The sequence below is a fragment of the Saimiri boliviensis genome, chromosome X (assembly GCF_048565385.1).
Source record: "Saimiri boliviensis isolate mSaiBol1 chromosome X, mSaiBol1.pri, whole genome shotgun sequence".
Lineage (NCBI taxonomy): Eukaryota > Metazoa > Chordata > Mammalia > Primates > Cebidae > Saimiri > Saimiri boliviensis.
The window spans coordinates 6,866,992-6,887,156 of record NC_133470.1 but is presented as its reverse complement, the minus strand read 5'-3'; the positions used below and the strand labels follow the sequence as shown (position 1 = coordinate 6,887,156).

Here is a 20,165-nt window from a genome sequence, read left to right as displayed (position 1 = left end):
AGACACCAAAGCTCCTGGTTCTCAGGCCTTCAGACTCTGAGACTTACACCAGGACCACCCAGCCACCCCACTCCACCCTCCACCCCCCAGTTCTTAGGCCTTCAGACTTGGACTGAATTACACCACTGGCTTTCCTGGGTCTCCAGCTTGTAGATGGTAGGACTTCCTGGTCTCCATAATGGCGTGAACCAACTCCTATAATAAACCAATCTCTCTCCTTTCTCCTCCTACCCCCACTCTGTAGAACCCTAATGCAGTAGGGAAGCTAAGCCTGCAGGGTGAAATGATTTCAGAAATGAGAGCTGGGAGATTAATGGCCAAGGGCAAAGTAGCAGAACAAAAGGACAACACTGAATAGTGGCACTAATATAACAGAAGTCCACATGGGCAGGAAGAAAGGGCACATGCTGTCCATTAGGCTCAGAATGAGGGAGCAGGGAAGAACGCATTATTCTTTGCTACCATTGCCACTAAAAGCAATACATTCTTTTTCATGCTTTGGTGGGTTGATGGGGGTACATGATGTCTTCCTGCTCATAGCACACCACTTCTCCAGGGACACTCACAGGGATATCAAGGACACTGTGTCCCAGCCTGGTCAAGGGGGCTGAGTAAAGAGTCCACAGACAGGACCTCAAAGCTGCCATGCTTTGACTGTGGCACTCAGCACCTGGCTCCTGGAATGTTAATGTTTGTTCTACAAGACTGAGTTCTTGCCGGAAAACCACTTGCCACTGCTCTCTTCCCAGGTCTATATTGTTCTCCTCACGTGCCTCATTTAGAGACAGTCTAACAGAACACTCAGAAAAAGCACTTGTAATGAAATCACTGATCGGGTGCTGGAGACCTGATGACATCAACCTTCCTAGCCTTCCATCTGTCTATGGGGATGGGACAGAGGGGAGCTAATATGGTCCTACATAGCCACAAGCTATGTAAAGTCTAGGGCCTCACCTGGGCTGCTGAGGGTTCTGTGACCTACAGCTGAGTAGTTCACATGGTGGGCAGGCACTTACTGGTCAAGCCTTTACTATAAGAACCAATGTAGAATGATCAGAGGCAGAAACGATCACTCCAAGGGAACTGGACACATGCACCGCCCCCCCCATCAGGGAACCAGAGCCTGAGGGAGCTGCAATCAATGACAGCAAACTGCCATCTCCGCTGCAGATTCCACTGACAAGAACACATCAAGAATGTTTATAAGCAGCTTCAGGTCCACTGAACACACCAAACTCATTGTCAAAACCAAGATCTGCCTTTGAAACAACCCTCCACTTTACCATGAGCCTCTGGAAACTCTGTTCCAGGCCATCCTCCTCCTTTAATTCCAGGGAGAGCAGCATCTCTCTTGCACTTCCCCCAGGCCAGTCAAATTTAAGAGGGGGAGTGTGCTGACGGCATGAATTTAGGACTCCCAGCTTGGTATTTTGCCAAGTAAAGATTTTGGAAAAACCAATTAACATCAACTATCATCATTAGTTTATAAGAGAAAGTTGTTTTAACAGAAAAAAATATATAATACGCATATTAAATATGTATTATATAATATATGTATGTATTGAATATATTAAAATATATATTACATGTATGTACATATGTCTCCGAATGAGAGAGTTCTTTGAATGGAAAGCAGCGAGTGGCCTTCGGGAAAACCTGCCGCTGGCCCTCCTTTTCTCCATGCACCATGGGCCAGGGACATCTCAGGCTGGGCTTGGGATGCAGAGGCCTGCCTGTCAGCCAATGGCACCCCTTGCTTTCCGTTCCTTCACAGCCACTGGGCCCGTAGAGACAAGTGTCTTCTCAGGTATACTTCCTCTTCTTGTTTCCTCCAGCGCCAGCCATCGTCTCTTGGACCTGTTACCACACCCTCTGGCCAGTCTCATCCTTGCCAGGCCCTTGATTGGACTTCCTCAGGCTCAGTCCTCGCATCTCCTCCTTTCTCCCTGTGTTCCATCTCCCAAGGTGAGCTCAGCTGCTGGGTGACTTCATCTCTATGCCATCTGGGTTCCTCCAATGGCCCTCCTCCACATACCACCATCTGAATGGCTCACACTTAACTTTCCCAACTCCAAGGTACCCAGCAATTCTGACACCTCTTCAGGACATCATGGCCCCCATGCCATGGCCTGTCTCCCTGCTCACGCATCCTTGATTCCACCCTGGCTGGCCTTTGCCTTGCAATTCCAGGTCAGTCCAGCTGCTGCAGACTGACACCTCACCCCCACTCCTGACCCCCACTCCTACTTGAGAAAGCCCATCCCCAACGGATGGGCAACTGGAACCCCAACACTCCTTCAGGGCCCAATTTCAATGCCATTTTCTCCAACGTCCAAGGAGAGGATTGATTATGGAGTTCAAAGGCTAGTAGCCCTTTCAAATGTCCATGAAGGCCAAGAACTGTGAGTCTAGCTCAGTGTGTTGACGTATCACACTTTAAACATAGTCATTGAAAGGGAGAGACCGTTCCCTGTCTACCTTCAATCCCTAAATGCACCGACGTCTTGAAGCCCTTTCCCTTCTCAAGTCAAGGTGAGAGACCCCAAGGCTCACACCTGGATGGAGGTTTGAAGAAGGGACCCAGGAGCAGAGCAGTTGGCCTGGAGCTGACCTGGCCTGGGGACTGCCCTGGCTCACCCAGTCCTGGGGCAAAGGCCAAATAGCAAATGCAACCACATAGGACCCTCATTTACTCATTCAATAAATATTCACTGAGTATGTAGCTGCTGGGCTTACAGCAATGACATACACTCCCTGTATTCATGTGGGTTATTTACATTTTCACAGGGAGAGACAGGTAATAAGAAAGTAAACAACACTTAGGTAATAACATTTGCTCAGCAAATGCGGGGAGAGGGGCGAGAACGGGGTGGTGCCATTTTCTTCAGGATGGTCAAGGAAACCTTTCTAACAAGGTGATCAAAAGGAGAGCAGAGGTCATGTGACAACCTGGGGAAAAGCCACCTCATTCCAGGCCAAGGGCACTGTATGGGTTTGCTCTTTTCTGCCCCAAATTGCCATAAGCTTAATGGCTCAAAGCAACATCTATTATTCCCTTACTGTTCTGGAAGGCAGAAGTCGAAAATGTGTCTACAGGGCTGTGTTCCTTCTGGAGGCTCCAGGGGAGAATCTGTTTCTGTGCACCTTCCAGCTTCCAGGGCTTGCCCATGCTCCCTGGCTCCTGGCTCCATGCTCCACACTATTCTGACCTCTGCTTCCAACCTCACATCTCCCTCTCTGCTGTTGACCGTCCTGTCTCTCTTTTATGAGGACCCTTGTGATGACACTGGGCCCGCCTGCATCATCCAGGCTTATTCCCCCATCATCTCAGGATCCCTAATCTAATGACATCTGCGAAGTCCCTTTTGCCACAGAAAGCCACATCTTCACAGGCTGTAGTGATCAGGATGTAGACACCCTGAGGGGCCATCATTACGCCAGCTGCAGATGCTAGGTCAAGAGTTGGCTCAGTGGGGAGGACGCCCAGTGGGAGGCCCAAAGGGCTGCTCAGTGCAGGCACGCTGGCACGTCTGAGGAACACCGAGGGGCCAATATGGCTGGAACAGGGTGAGTGAGGCATGAGTATCAGGCTGAGGCCTGTGAGTCAGCAGGTGACCTGCTCGTTTAAGCCCCTTGTTGTCCACGCATCATGAAAATTCAGGAGCAAGACAGGAAGACGCCCCAGGGCAAGGTTTCTGGCCCTTGGCACTGCAGCCATGCTGGGTCAGGTAAGTCTTTGCTGTGGGGGCCATCCTGTGCACTACAGGATGTCGAGTGGCCACTAGATGCCAGAAGCACCTGCCCCAGAGTTGGGACACCTAAACACATTTGCAGACACTGCTGGACGTCTCCTGGAGGGTTAAGGCGTCCCTCCCTGTGTGGAGCACCAGCTCGCTAGTGGGAAAAGGACAGGCAGCACCAGTGCAAGCTCACCCGGGTGGAGCTGAAAAGACATCTCTGAGTTTTAAACATTCCAACACAGCACACGGAGGCGTTGCTGAGATGTCCCTCCTGCCACTGGAAGGTTGAACCTTCCCCTGTAGCTGCAGTGCATTTCCTAACAAGGTTCTGGGCATCTTGAAATAATATGGTATTTTATTCAAAAGAACTGATGAAGTACTGTGCCTGTCCCTTGAAAAAATTTTCTTAAATACTTGACTTTTCACCCAAACGTATTATCCCAACATTTAGGTTACTCACCGTATACTGGCACCATCTCTAGAAAACAAAGAAATTACTTGCTATGTTTGGTAAATGTCACAGCCAAACACGTAACAATCACATTCCTAAGTGTAGCAACGATCTATTTGCTGCGTTTAATCCAGCAAAGCAAATTCCAGCACCCACACTCTGCAGCTCCACCAGAAACAGGCGAGAGCAGAGGAATACATTCAGAAACAGAAGAGACAATCGTGCCTCACAAACTCTGGCAGGCTAAAGAGAAGGAATGCATGATAAATGAAGAATGTCACCACAGAGACGATCAGTACTGGCAAATGAACTTGGCACCATTCTGTGGGGAAATTTAAAGCCCACTACAAGTCCATCCTAAAAAGCCAAGAGGCACTGGTTAGAAAACCTCCTAGAAAACAGACGGCCCAAGTCCGTTTCAGTTGGCCCTGAAGCACTGAATCATATGATGGGCTTTTGTTGCTATTTTTACAGTTTTAAAAAAGCCAACAAAGTAGCTTTCCAGACATCCATGAATGGTACAGTGTGCTGAGCAAGCCCAACTGTTTAGCTTACAGAAAGAACCCCTCACCCCACCCGACATCCTGCTCTCGCTGCCCCTCAAGATAATATTTCATTTGTGACTCAAGAAACTTTTTTAAAAAGATATGCTTCATACTTTTCTGAAGCACTTATTTGGAAAGAATTGGGTTTTAAGACTCCTTCCAGAAGACACAAATGAGAGAAAGTCTCTAAAAAGAGAATGCAAAAGCCAGCGAGGATAAGAATAATGAAAACAGGAGCCCTGTGCGGGAGAGGAGACACAAGGCGCCCTGAAATGCTGCACCACGCGAGGGTCTGGAAGCCTCTCAGCTTTCTCCATGTCCAAGGGTGAAGACTGGGAGGGAAGGAGGCAGGGAGGGAAGTGAGGAAAGAGAAACACAAGTGCACAAACTGAGTCAAGCCGCAATTTGCAAGAGGCCAGTGGTTTGCGACACATGACAACACAAATAGAATGAAATCAATTGGGTACTGCTCACCTGTTGACCTAATGCTTATTGAATGTCTTATAACCAAGATACATGGCTTTGCCCATTAGCCTATAGAGTCAGAAGCCACACACATGAAATATCAAGTGGTTTCACTTACGATACTCTCCGTAATTGATTCTCGGTCTATTGGAAGGAGGAAAGGGAAGGAAGGTAGAGGTTCTAAACTACGAGGGATGACAGCACCAAAACAGTTTCTATTGTTATGGAATCACATCTGCCTGTTTGCAATATTGTGAATTGCACATTTTAAAAGCACTTGAAATTTTCTCATATGTGTGCATTAAGCTACATGTAAATGAAGATCCTTGACCTGATATTCTGTCAGATGGTGTTCTCCAATCAGATGCAGGCAGTCACTCACCGGAACTCTGCAATGCCTCCTTCCACGGGAGAAAGTAAGCAAGCAGAAGGTGAGGTTGGAAAAATGCGCTTCTTACCTCTTTCTGGCTTCTTCATACTGCCAATTAAGTCTGACTCGGTCTACAAGTCTTGTTTTATCATCAAAGACAAACTTTCCGGAATAGAAGAGAGAGAGAAAAAAGAAAGGAAACACATATTAAGAACATATTTCCAAATTAGCAACTTCACTTAAACTTTCGGCAACAATGAGAAATACTCTTCATCTCTTTCACTTTCAATTTATGCAAGGTCTGCAAGGAAACACTGAATAACCCTCTGTGGCCTCCTGTGGCTGGGGGAGGGGGCAGGGAGAGGGGAAGACTCTTTTTGCCTAAACTGGTAGGATTTTTTTTTTTTTTTTTACAGCAGCAGCATATCTATCTATTCTGTAATTCCAAACAACCACCACAAATTAAGTTTTAGAAGAAGTAGGAGATTACTTAGTAAAAGTTGATACAGGCTGGGTGCGGTGGTTCACACCTGTAATCCCAGAACTTTGGAAGGCCGAGGCGGGTGGATTGTGAGGTCAAGAGATCGAGACCATCCAGGCCAACATGGTGAAACCCCTTCTCTACTAAGAATACAAAAAATTAGCCGGGTTTGGTGGCACGTTCCTGTAGCCCCAGCTACTCGGGAGGCTGAGGCAGGAGAACTGCTTGAACCCAGGAAGGGGAGGTTGCCGTGAGCCGAGATCACGCCACTGCACTCCAGCCTGGTGACAGAGCAAGACTCCATCTCAAAAAGAAAAAAAAAAAGTTGATACAAAGGCAAAAACCAGTCACCCCATTTTGTGCAGTACATTCTCTAATTCCTCAGTAAACGTAAAATAATGATGTTCTACTGAGAAGCCCCACGGTCTGAGGAAGCTGGACTAGTTATGTGAGGTCTGGGCTGGTGGATGCCTTCTGATGCCACAAGGCATGTAAAAGAACCAAGGACAAAAGGAAAGCCAGCAAGGTCTCAAAATGCCAGAGCTCAGGGAGTACCACGATAGAGTTAGCCTCTACATGCAGTGCTCTGTGGCGAGAAAATGTACTTAAATATTTTCATACCAATTCTATGGAGGGCAACAAAATCCTACACAAAACAAAAAAAGAAATGTATGGGAAGTAACTGTACTACACTTTGGTTAATCCTTTCCTCATTCCTGCAAATATTCATACAACTCTAGTTTCAATAAATCGGCTCCATCTGTTGTCTGACCTTACTAGACCACATATTATGACCACCAAGTCTTTATGTTTTTGAAATAACTTCCCATCAACAAGTATCTGAAAATATTTAACTTGAATGATTAGCAACGAATTTATCAATACTAGTTTTGATCTATTGATGAAAAATTTCTTTGCAAATTTATTGCCTTGAATGACAAGATGAAAAAGTGCCTTATAAGGGAATGAGCATTCTCCAACCAGAGTAACAATTGTTCATGGTTTCTTTTTTTGAATCAGGGTCTCACACTGTTGTCCAGGCTAGAGTACACTGTGGCAATCACAGCTCACTGCAGCCTTGACCCCTTGGGCTCAAGTGATCCTCCTGCCTCAGCCTCCCAAGTAGCTACGACTACAGGCATGAGCCACCATGCCTGCCTAATTTTTGGTTTGTAGAGATGGGGTTTCACCATGTTGCCCAGGCTGGTCTTCAACTCATGGGCTCAAGCAATCTGGCCACCTCAGCCTCCCAAAGTGCTAGGATTACACATGAGCCACTATGCCTGGCCATAATTATACATGTTTAAATGGTCTCATCCAATGCTCCTCTCTGGCTTCCTCAGTTTAAATATATTTAAGTGGCAGTGCCACAGCTCCAAAAACTGTCCACAGTGGAGATGAGCTACTTGCCATTTCAGTCCCCTATTTATTAGTGACCTCACAACCAACTCTTCATCAAGATCAATGCACGTCATCTCTCAAACCTCTTTTCAAAGCTGTATGCACCTCTCTCTAAGCTTTGATTTTGTAGTTGTCTTTGACAATTAAATGCACATTTTAGTGAAAAGAAAAGACAGCCAAATGGATCCAAGGGACTCCTGCTTCATAATTCCTATGCAGCCCTATGGCATGTGCAACCCTGTGGTTGCAAATATCCAGTCTCAAAAAGTGCATCTGATATATAGCAATACCAACCCCACAAAACAGACTCAACACAAGCACAAAGTGAGGTAGGCAGACTTCTAAGATGGCCCCAGTGACCTCCACCTCCTGGGATTCTCCCCGTGTGAAATTACCTCCCCTTGAGAGTGGCCTGGGTCTATCACTTGACTCTAACCACTAGAACAGAGCAAAGGTGATGGGAAGTTGTTTCTGTGAATAAGTTACAAAAGACTTTGCCCTCTGTTGTGCTAGCAGACTCACTCCGCTGGCACACTTTGATGAAGCAGGCTGCCATGCTGGAGCAGCCCACATGGCAAGAGACTGAAGCCCTCAGTCCAGCAACCTATGAGGAACTGAATCCTGCCAACAATCACATGAGCTTAAGAGTGGCTCCTCCCCCAGGTGAGCTTTTGGATGAGACCACAGCCCTGGCTGACACCTTGAATGCAGGTTCCTGAGAGAACCTGGAATAAAAGACCCAGCCCAGTCTCCTGGACCATATCAAGCATGAGAGAATAAAGGAGCGTTGTTGTCAGAGGCTAGGTTTTGGGGAAATCTGTTATGCAGCAATGGTTAGCTAATACAGTCATAGCCTTTTGATCTATTTTTTTTTTATAATAACATGATATGGTAGAAAGTACAGGAGTTTAGGGATGAGAAATGTTTCAAACCCAGACCTGCCTCTCCTTGGCTATAAGACCGTAGGTAACCTGGCATCTCAGTCTCCTGCACATCAAACGATGGGAACAATTATTTAAACTGAGGTAACAGCTACGAACCTGCTGACCCAGGGTCACCCCAGTAAACTGCAGGGGCTCATCAATAGTGAGCAGTGACTACTAAAGCAGCAGAACCAGCCACCACTCATCGCCTGACATTTTTAGAAGGGCTGACCTAAATCACTGGAGAACCTTCTATCTTAACTGTTTCTCTCAAACTAAATTCTAATTCTAATCTTACAATAAGCAGCAATGAATTATTCACGAATTCAATGAGTCTTATACTTGTTTCCTTCTCTCACTCCAAAATCTTTAGGCAAAAATGCCAAATATTTTTGAATTTCAGATTCTTCTGTGTGTATTCCAGATGGTGACCATATTCCCTCATCCAACGAAGATGCCTACTCAAAAATGGCCAGGTATACTTTTGAAACAATGCAGGCAAATTTGAAAACAGGACTGTTCCAGGACACCCAAGACATGAAGAGCCATGATTTCCTAACTCCCCTCAAAGAGGCACTATTGGCCAAGATTTCAAATATTAATTAGCTAATTATTTAAACCCCAGAGTTTTCCATCAATTGTTTCTTTCTCCTTTTCTTTTATTTATTTAATTTTGGGAGATGGTACTGTGCATTCCAGTGATACCTCATCTTTACTTAATAATCCTTAAAAAAAAAGAAGCTCCTTAGACTGCTTCTCCATTTGGAAACTAATTAACGTCAAACTTCACTCAATGATATTACAATAGTAGCGCCTTTTAATATCCACCACCCTGCTTCAAATGGTGATTTTCCTAACTTTGGTTTTGTGGCTACTCAAGACTTCACCAATTAACAAAGGAGGCATTATGACATTCTTCCAAGTCTCAAACAAAATGGCTTTTAATTCAATTCAATTTCCTGACATTCTTTTAGAAGAGTAAGAAACAGCAATAAAGCAACACCCAAGGTGGCACAGCTATAAAGTCTTTGGAAATCAGTGGTCTAAGGCAGGGATCAGTAACTGTGGCCCTGGAGCCAAATCCCACCCACTGGCTGTTCTGTAAATGAACGTTTGGCCAGCTTGAGGCTCTAATCTTACATGCCGGCAAGGCATCTCTGTGATGGCTGCCTGTACACTACAGTGACAGGGTGGGGCAGTTCCAGCAGAATGACCTGCAAAGCGTAAAATACTGACTATATTTACTATCTGGCCCTTCACAGAATAAGTGTGGGGACCCATGCTCTAAAAAGTCATACGTCTGTCAAAAGAACAGTAAAACTCAACTCTCACAAGGAGTCCGTCATTTGTAAGAGTCCAAATCATAAGGGCAGCGGTATAAGCAATTCAATTATATTGTGAGACACAGTACTTTTTCTTCAAACTTAATGGCACAAAAGTGAAGATATTTCTCAAGTGAACGTGGAAAATTACACCAAACCAGTGATGGCAACACTAACGCAGCCATCCCCTCTCCCGATGCATTTCTTCCCCTGGTGCGCAGATACCTCCCCGATGATATCAGTCTGGGAACCCGCATCACAGAACTGCTGGGGTACGCCAGCATCACCAGGCACGCCTGCGTGGTGAGGGAAGTCCGCTAGAGAGTCGGTGATGGAGCAGCTGTTCTTGAAGCTATCGGTCAGCTTGGCCAGGCTCTGGAACAGAATGAGATGAGCTCTTTGAACCGAGATAGTGATGTTTCTCTTCCCTCCAGAAGTGGTCTTCTCATTTATGTTTTAGGTCTGCTGCTTTATATATTACTCAACAGTTGCCTCACCCCACCCCATGCTCGTTAGACTTCACATAAATGCCCTTCATCACATGTGCCTCTAATAAACTTCTTAGTCATTTAAATCACATTGCAAGTAAGTCCCTCTGGCAGCATGTGAATCAAACAGTGGACATTATGGTACCATTTGTACTGGTTCTTAAACCTTCATGTTTCCCAAAGAAAAATATAAGTATTTCTATCCAAGATGTAAATGAGTCTGACAGAGATAAATGCTGCCTTGAGGTCGTAATAGAAGAACCACAGGGAAGGGGGAAGCAGCTCCCAGACAATGCTCACGTATTTCTTTTCAGTTCATTCAGTTGTTGTTTTAGCTTACATATTTTTTATAAACCTGATTTTTCAGTGATTCTACATGGTAGAAAGTAATCTCCTATGTATGTTGGTTTGCCAAAAATTAGAGTAAGTATGCATTCTGGCATGTGAAATCTCTCCGTGTGACAGTTTTAAGCAGAAATTTTTAAATCCCACTTTTTTTTTTTGAGAGAGAGAGGGTCTCATTCTGTCACCCAGGCTGGAGTGCAGTGGCACAATCATAGCTCACTGTAGCCAAGACTTCCCAGGCTCAAGTGATCCTCCCACCTCAGCATCCTGAGTACCTGGGACTACAGGTACGCCACCACACCTAGCTAAACTTTTGTTTGTTTGTTTGCTCGTTTTTGTAGAGATCAGATCTCACTATATTGCCCAGGCTGTTCTCCAAGTTCTGGGCTCAAGCAATCCTCCTGCCTCAGCCTCCCAAAGTGCTGGGATTATAAGCATGAGCCATAGCACCCAACCAGAAATCAGATTTTTGACCATTTCTTTTAGACCTCTAAATATATTCACTTTCAGCAGATTTGCCATAGACACCAGAACCAAAAACGCCCAAGTGCAATAGAACTCACGAAACTGGTTTGAGATGGAGACAAAGCCTTCTTGGGAAGGGCCAATAGAGTTAAGTTCACATAAGAAAGGCAAAACAACTGATTTAATTTGGACAGAAGAAGACTCTGCCTGTGCGTCTTCCTGGAGCTTCTCAGAGTCTGAGAAGCTATGGAGAACTCAAAGAAGGTGCTTGGGCCTGAAGCTGCTTCCAGAAATTCTATCTCCTGCCTCCACGGTGGGAACTCAAGCAACGCAAATGAGTGGCTGGCCCTGGTGCTGCACATGTGGCTCAGAGAGGCCAGGGCAGGCAGCCCTGCTTGGCCTCATGGCGTAAAGCCTTTGTGTCTCTGCCATGGAATGCAACCAAGTTCAGCCCGGGGTGTCGGTGATGGGTAACAAACACAGGGCATCATGTTTGATGTCAGCTGCGCAGAGACCTCAGTAAACGGTAGCTATTCTCAGTGCTACCTGTTTGCCAAAAAAATCTAACGATTAACCATCCAGCTATCACAACCTGTAGAGTTTATCTGTAAATACATATTTCTGGGCCCTACCTCCAGAGATTCGAATTCAGTGAGTCTGGGGTGGGGCCTGGTAATTTGCATCTTCACAAGCACCGTAAGGACTCTCTGCAAGTCCCTGACGGCCTTGACCTTAGGAAGCACTGCCCAGGCAGGGTAGTTTTTTGTGCAGCTGTCTCATTTTGGCTCCGAGTTTGAGCTTTGCTTGATCTGTCCTGTGGGTCTTACACTCTACAGAATCTAGACACATGCCAGCAGGCAATAGGTGCTCACTTAGGGAAGCAGATGAAAAATAAAAGCTGTAACAGAAAGCACTGAATGCATTCCAGCACTTGGCGCCATGAGGTCATGCAGTGCTCCCAGCCTTGGCCTCTCTGAGGCCACCGTGTGCAGCACTAGGGCCAGCCCCTCAGATGCCTTGCCTGAGTTCCCCACCATAGAGGCAGCTTTTTGCATTTGCAAAAGCTCAACTTTTTCTAAAAATAACAGAAACTACAAGAGTTCAAGGGGAAAAAACATAAAGCAATATAAAGCTATAATGATCCCAGCTATACAATACAAATGCACGCACATAGTGGGTGGATACTATGCAACAATATCAAGGGAAGAGCAGCTCTCTGTGTACAGATATGGGGAAAGGTAGAGGATATTGCTGTTAATCGAGGAAGCTGGTGTTGAAGAGTATCACAGACCTGGCTCTGCATGAGGGCAGCTAAACACATATTCTTGTTTTTGTGTGCCCACATGAATGCTGGGAGGGTAGGCAAGAAGCTAATAAAGGCAGTTAGGGGCAGTAGGAGGATGGAGCAATAGCAAGACTTCCTATCACATACCTATGGAATTCTCCTGATTATTGAACAATATGAATGTATCACCCATTGCTGGGAGTTGAATTATGTTCCTCCAGGAGATATGTTTAAGTCCTAACCCCAGGAACCTGTGAGTGTGACCTTATTTGGAAATAGTCTTTACAGATGTAATCTAGTTAAGATGAGGTCATACTGGATTAGGGTAGGCCCTTATCCAATGGCTGGTGTCCTCTCAGGAGAGGAAATTCAGACACAGAGACAGTCATGTGACTATGGAGGCAGAGATCACAGTGGTGTCTACAACCCAAGGAAGCTGGAAGAGGCGAGGAAGGATCCTCCCCTCCAGGCTGCAGAAGTGTGACCCCGCCCACACCTTGATTTTGGACTTCTGGCCTCTAAACCTGAGAGACCAAATTTCTGTTGTTCTAAAGCCACTCAGTTTGTGCTACCTTGTTATGGTAGCCCCAGAAAACTGAAACAGCCTCCAAATCCACAGGTTCCACATTTCCAGATTTAACCAACCACAGATAGCAAATATTCCGAGGGAAAAAAACAAAAACAAAAAATAACACAAAGAAAAAAACCAATACAGTGTAATATCAATGTACATAGCATTTACACTGTAGGAGGTATTATAAGTAATCTAGAGATGGTTTAAAGTATATGGGAGGGGCCAGGCATGGTGGCTCATGCCTGTAATCCCAGCACTTTGGGAGGCCAAGACAGGAGGACCGCTCAGGGCCAGGAGTTTGAGACCAGCCTGGCCAACATAGCAAGACCCTGTCTCTACTACAAATATGTAAATTAGCCAGGCATAATGGTGTGCACCTGTGGTCCCAGCTATTCTCGAGGCTGAGGTGGGAGGAAGGCTTGAGCCTGGGAGGTCAAGGCTGCAGTGAGCCATTTTTGTGCCATTGTACTCAAGCCTAGGTGACAGAGAGACCCTGTCTTCAGAAAAAAAGAAAAGTACACAGGAGGATTGTGGAGCTTATATGCAAATACTATACCATTTTTTACAAGGGACTTGAGCATCCAATGATTTTGGTATCCTGGGGGATGGGGGTGTGTCTTGGAACCATTCCCCCAAGGATACAGAGGGATGACTACATACTTACTTAAATACACTGGGGGATATGTATATATGTATGTGTGTGTCTTTATATTATATATACATATATGTTATATACATAATAACTATTTAACACGTAATACGTAAGTATATTAAAAACTTCCTAAAATAAAACACGTGAGCAGGCAGGCAGCTTACATGCATCAGGTCCCGCCTCTCCTTCTCGCCTGTGCAAATAGCCTTCTTGATGGTCCGGAGCTCACTCATGATAGCCTGAGCCTCATCCAGTTTGTAGCTGGTATGAGTACTTGACATCTTCCGATCAATCCTGGTTAAAACAGAAAAATCAATGTCATTTCACATGAGATCCTAGCATTCCATTAAACATACAACTACAAAAACCCGAAAGCTTCATAGAAAGGTGGAAAAAGTTAAAAGCAATATTTTGGCAAAGAAAAAGAAAGACCACATGGAAGCTTCCCTCCTTCCCGGTCAATACAACACCCTCTGCTGCAGGAGCACCCTGGGCAGGTGAAGACATTCGAGTCGGGAGGCCCACGTCCTCCGCTAACGATCAGGCAACAAGATTGCTGGCTTGAGTAATTTCCCGAGACTGTAAACTCCTCTCTCTGAGAGGAGGACATGTTTAGCCCCAGGTTAGTGGTCAAAAGCTTTGTTAACTAAACATATGAATGAGATCTGTGTACAGGACGAATACATGGGACACAGCAAGAAGTAGTGAGCTTTCAATAATGGTGCCTTGTACAAAACCCAGCAACTCTTCTGTCTCTTAAAACTCTTATTTCATTCTGGTTCTAATTTATTACTAGCTCTCTTTCTCCTACCAAAGTCTTCAATTCTTTCCTTCAATCCAAACGCCCATCCAGGGAAAATGACAACATCCCTCCCTCCCTTTTTCCTCCCCTTCCTCCCACCTTTCCTCCATGCTTCCATCCTCCAAGCCAGCTCCTGTGCACAACAGGCCGGGCTCTGGGGCTGGAAGCAGAGCACAGAACAAAACAAGACTTGGTTCTGCCTTCAAAGGGCAGGTGGCCTCTGGAGCATGTCCTTTGTCACGTCCCCTACACCTGAGGCTCCAGTCTGGGAAGCCTTAAGGCTAAGGAATTTGAGAAATTTTGGTCCAGAGTGGAATGAATTCTTTCTCTGGAAAGCAACTGGCTTCCTTCAGGTTCCAGGTCCTCCAGTTCACAGGTTCTGGTTTCCAATATTTCCCTCCATGTTATCCTGAAAACCTGGATCATTCACTGCCAGTCCAAACTCCCTGGCTCACCAATCACAGGAACCTCTGATGTGCTGTTGGGTGCAAGTGGCACCCAACTCTGCCACTCACTGGCTGTGGGGCCTGGGTGAGTCACTTCCCCTCTTTCCACCTGCTTCCTCCTGTCTCAAATGGGGACACTAAAAATACTTCTCCCATGGGATGGGCATGAGATTTAATGAGAAAATGCGAGGAAAGGGCTTGCTTGGCAGGAGGCCTGGTGTGTGGTGTTTGCAGTGATTGTTATTATCTGGATAATGCAGAATCTCCTTACTCATGGGAAAAAAAAGTAAATAACTTTCCAACTCTGGTATTTTATTATCATTAACAAATTCCTTGCCAAAATACGTCAAAACTCAAGCAAAACTCGGCACCGGAATCAACCTGAGCTATCAGCATCCACGGCCTAGGAGGAGGGCAAGTAACACAAACAGGAAGCCACTGCCTCCCTTTGAATAGCGCTCTGGGGCTCAGCAGCATTGCTGTGATTGCCATCAGCTACACATAAAATATTTATGAACACTTGTCCTGAGTCCTGCCGCGAGGAAAGCGGGTAGGAGCACTCCGTGCATGCTGAATAGTGACACTCCCAAATGCCAACGTGGCTGGACCCTGCAGGCACTTCCATAATGGCTGTTACAGACTTGTAGGTTTCTCAAATACACACTGTCTTGTCTGTTCCTACAAAGCAGAAGTCTTTATTTATATGTCTTTATTAAAAGGTCCATATATCTTTTTTTTTTTTTTTTTTTTGAGATGGAGTTTTACTCTTGTTACCCAGGCTGGAGTGCAATGGCACGATCTCAGCTTACCGCAACCTCCGCCTTCTGGGTTCAGGCAATTCTCCTGCCTCAGCCTCCTGAGTAGCTAGGATTACAGGCAGGAGCCACCATGCCCAGCTAATGTCTTGTATTTTTAGTAGAGACAAGGTTTCACCATGTTGACCAGGATGGTCTCGATCTCTTGACCTCGTGATCCACCCGCCTTGGCCTCCCAAAGTACTGGGACTACAGGCTTGAGCCACCGCGCCCGGCCTAGGTCCATATATCTTTAATGATAGAGTGTTCCATACCAAAAGTTAAAACAAGTGAGCATGAACTAAAGTTTGGGCAGTGGGCATGTTTTTTCCTTTTATTCTGCTCTCATTAAATCCCTTCTTTCACAGAACAGTTCATCCAAATGATCGGGGTGGTGAACTTTAACAGTCTATGTCACCTGAGGGCCCTTGTGAGATTTGGCAACAAAGTAGAAAAAGTTCCCAGCACAATACCAGCAGGTCACTTGATGGCTACTAAAATGTGGGCACCAATAGCAAGAATGGTGACAGTAGGCATATAAACCCATTGTACATTTTCAAAACTCTTTTGTTTGACCCTCAAAACCAGCCCGACTTCCACCAAAATGGCTGGCCTTCTCATTCACTGCTGGTAACTTAGCCAGACCTATAGAAGTCAATTGCGGTACTCAAGGAAGGCGCTACCTTGTACTACCTTAGCTGTCCTAGCTTTGCAACAAAAAAAATCAATGTAATTCACTGAAATTTGCACAGAGGGCGCTGTGTGGCTGAATGATGTGAAGGGGAAAAACAGAGACAGAAGTCTGAGGATAGAACCGGGCCCCAGAACCCAGCTGATCACCAGAACAAATATCGACTCCAGGGGTCCCTACTGAAGGTGAACCCCTATAGGTAGAACTAGGAGATTCAATGATCCATCAACCAGGTCCTAGAAGCACCAGACTGGAGGAGCCTCTTATTATTACTCTCCACTTCAGGAGCTCAGGCTGGGGGTGAGCTCCTTTACAGACAGCCATTCTCTTTGAGGGATCTCAAAAACACCAAGACATGATGTAGGAAATAGAAAACAGAAGCAAAGCCTCTGTGTTTTTCCACAGCAGATGCTGTGTGGGGAACCAAGAGTCTTGAATGCAAGACAGAAATAAAAGGCCATACATTTCAAAGCACTAAGGCTTATTTTAAAATAGTTGACCTATGAGGTGACAGGGTCTTTGCTGCATCCTCTCACTTAATCTCCCCTTAGGAGATAAGCATAATCTCCTCAGATTTGATGATGATGAAGTTGAAGCTCAGAGCAATTAACTAAATGGCCCAGATGACAAGTGAGTATCTGGCAGAGCCGGATTCAAACCCACAGACAGACTCCAAAGCCTGCCCAGAATCATGGGGTGTGGTGCTGCCCCTTTCTGCTGAGCATGGCATCTGCCACTCTCAGAGTGGGCAAGGCAGGTCCAGATGTTTTTTGTTTTTTTTTTTTAAACAAGGGCAAGCTATGTTTCAGAGAACTCCAACCACCTCCATTTTTCAATTGTGATCAAAGGACGGTAAAGGTTTTCTTTTACTTCTGCAAAATTCATTTATTTGAGCGCTCTCTCTCTCTCTCTCTCTTGCTCTCTCTCTCGCTCTCTCTCTCTCACTCTTCCCTATAAAACTTTGGTTCAATTTAGATGATGTGCTCAAATATTTGGTATTTTTAAAAAATATCAATGTATTACAGTTCATTTTAAAAATCACAAGATCTGTGACTGCCAAAGAACTGTGTTATTCTGTTAATTTTAATTGAGTGCAAGAAAGTGCCTTTACCATACATCACAAATAAAATGATAGAAAAGTGGTAACTGCTAAAGGAGAATAAACAAGGACATCAGTTATTATGCAGTATGAAAACAAAATTCAGTGCACAGATGCACAGTCTTCGTTTTGCACCCTCTACATTTTGCATTCAGCTTCAGGGACATTAAGTTATTTGCTGAGGGTAACACAGCAAGTAACAAGCAAAGTGAAGTTCACGGCCAAGGCCCCCCACACTAGGACTTGTTGGCTCCATCACCTGGTTTGCAATATATTCAAAGTCAAAGCCTCTAAATGCCCATTGCGTCAAACCTGAAGGCCACCCATATCACCAGTCAAATGTCATTCCAAAGTAAACTGGTGCTCTTTATGGTGTGCTTTTGAAAGAAATGGGTTGGAGAGAAAAGGAGAAGATACAGCTTCAGATGAGGAACCTCGTGTGACTGAAAAGGCATTTTAGAGATGTTTATTGTCAACCTCTACCTCCTGCCACCCTAAAGTTTCCATACTGGTTGCTCAATTTAAGATGTCAAGAGAACTGCACTAGTAAAAATAAGAGTAAAACCGCATAACTTCTTAACCCCACATCTTGAAGCAAAGAGCTGCCAGGGCTCTAAAGATATTCTGTGTTAATATCACAGATTACAACCCAAAAGAATGGAAAGGTTTGTTACAACTTCTGCCTTCTCCATCAGCAGCTCTGGCAGAGGGCCTTAGGTGAACTTCAGAAAGCTTCCGGCAGCTTTCTATCAACAGCAGGACCTGTGTGGAACACCAGACCTGTCCCACAACCGAGAACAATGCTCTTTTTGTTTCCAGACCATTTCTGTACGTTTCACTGTTATCTGAGTATTGCTGGGGTTTTCGCATGGGCCGTACCTTAGGTGCTATGCTAATGGGAGATCCTTACTTTAAGCCTGTTCTAACTGAACTATCCCATTATCTCCTGAAACCACTAAATCCCTTCAGACAGAAAATGCTAATATGCAGTAATGCTTCATTCTGGTATTGCATGCTTAGAAGGATTTAGTGCCTCGCCTTTAAGGAGACAAATGGGTTTAACATCACCCAATTGGGAAGTTAATCAAGAAATCAATGAAGCAGAGTCTCACCTAGTGCCTAAGAATGTACCTCATGGAACCTAGTTAGTGCAACATCTGGTGAGCATCCCTTTCTGTGATTTGAACAGCAAGGACTTCTTAAAACCAAGGCCAAAACACAATACCACACAAAATGCGGAAGAGAAGGCCATGCTAGATGACAGTTAGCAAGATGGAGACTGGGTGATGTCTAGAGGCCTCTCTGAGTTCCTGCAGCCCAGGGACAAAACTTTTGGCCAAGGAAAGATCTGCCCTCACTCAGTGTCCCAGTGTCCAAGAAAGAAATGGACCCTGTGATGGCTACTAGCAGGCAGCAGCAGCGACTTCAACCACTCCCCCCAGCACCCAGTCGATCTGCATTTACTCCCAAGCCCCACCCTGTGCTGGGAACCAGCTGGGTCTTCAGGATGAAGCAGTGAACAAAGCCAAGTCCTTGTCCTCGTGCAGCACGATTCGAGCCAAGGAGACAAGACAATGAAAGGCACATCCTTAGGTCAGGCAGTCACGAATGCCTTCAAAAAAAATGAAGTTGAGTTTGGGGATAAAGTGAGACCGAGTACTTTTTTTTCTTTTTTAAGATGGAGTTTCAGGCTCTTTTGCCCAGGCTGGAGTGAAGTGGTGCAATCTCAGCTCACTGCAACATCCACTCCCCAGATTCAAGTGATTCTCCAGCTTCAGCCTCCGAAGTAGCTGGGATTATAGGGGCCCGCCACTATGCCCGGCTAATTTGTGTATTTTTCAGTAGAGATGAGGTTTCACCACGTTCACCAGGCTGGTCTTAAACTCCTGACCTCAGGTGATCCACCTGCCTGAGCCTCCCAGAGTGCTGGGATTACAGGTGTGAGCCACCACACCCGGCCGACAGAGTACATTTTTAGATGGATGGTTAAGTCAGGATCTCGCGAGATGTCACTAAGCAAAGGCCCATGGAAGGGAGGGAGCAGGCATGTGAGAATCTGGGGTAAAGAGCATTCCAGGCAGAGGGAGCTGCAAGTACCCATGGTAAAGGCAGGACATCCCTTTCAAAGGTGAAACTAGAGGGAAATGAGGCAGGGCCAGGGGTCAGCCTATGTAGAGTCTGGCTTGTGTTCCAGGTGAGAGAGAGCCACAGGAGGAACACAAGGAGAGCATGAGCTATGGAAGAACCCCGTGGCTACTGTGTAAGGATGGAGACTCCCATTAATGCCTGGCCCAGAGTCATGGTGATAGAAGCTGTGAAAAGGATCAGAGGCGGGATGTGGAAACAGCACACCATGGACAAGATGATCAGGCAGTATTCCTCAAAATCATATTCTGCCATCAAGCCAGTGCTCAGGGACATTATAGATGTCATGGCAGGAAAAGCCTCCAATAACACAAGCAGGAAACGCAGAGAAAAGCAATGTTAAATGAGCTTCCCAGCTGTAGGACAACTCAGAATCTAACGTAAGGGGCTGGGAGCAGAGGCTCACACCTGTAATCCAAGCACTGTGGGAGGTCGAGGTGGGTGGATGGCTTGAGCCCAGAAGTTAGAGACCAACCTGGGCAACATGGCAAAACCCTGTCTCTACTAAAAAATACAAAAGTTACCTGGGTGTAGTGCTGTGCACCTGTAGTCCCAGCTACTCAGGAGGCGGAGGCATGAGAATCACTTGAACCTGAGAGGCAGAGGTTGCAGTGAGCCAAGATCGCACCACTGCACTTCATCCTAGACCACAGAGCGAGACTCCATCTCAAAAAAAAAAAA

The 20,165-nt window shown here is 45.7% G+C and overlaps 1 protein-coding gene across 1 annotated transcript in view; it reads right to left on the bottom strand.

Annotated features, from left to right (window-relative positions):
* The window catches only part of WWC3 (WWC family member 3), a 131,966-nt gene that overhangs the window by 40,938 nt on the left and 70,863 nt on the right, over positions 1 to 20,165 (bottom strand). Inside the window, exons 6-8 of the mRNA XM_039475502.2 lie at positions 13,672 to 13,801; positions 9,924 to 10,073; positions 5,660 to 5,733 (exon numbers count right to left, since the gene is read on the bottom strand). Of these exons, the coding sequence (XP_039331436.1) occupies positions 5,660 to 5,733; positions 9,924 to 10,073; positions 13,672 to 13,801 (354 nt within the window). The remainder of the gene's footprint in view (positions 1 to 5,659; positions 5,734 to 9,923; positions 10,074 to 13,671; positions 13,802 to 20,165) is intronic.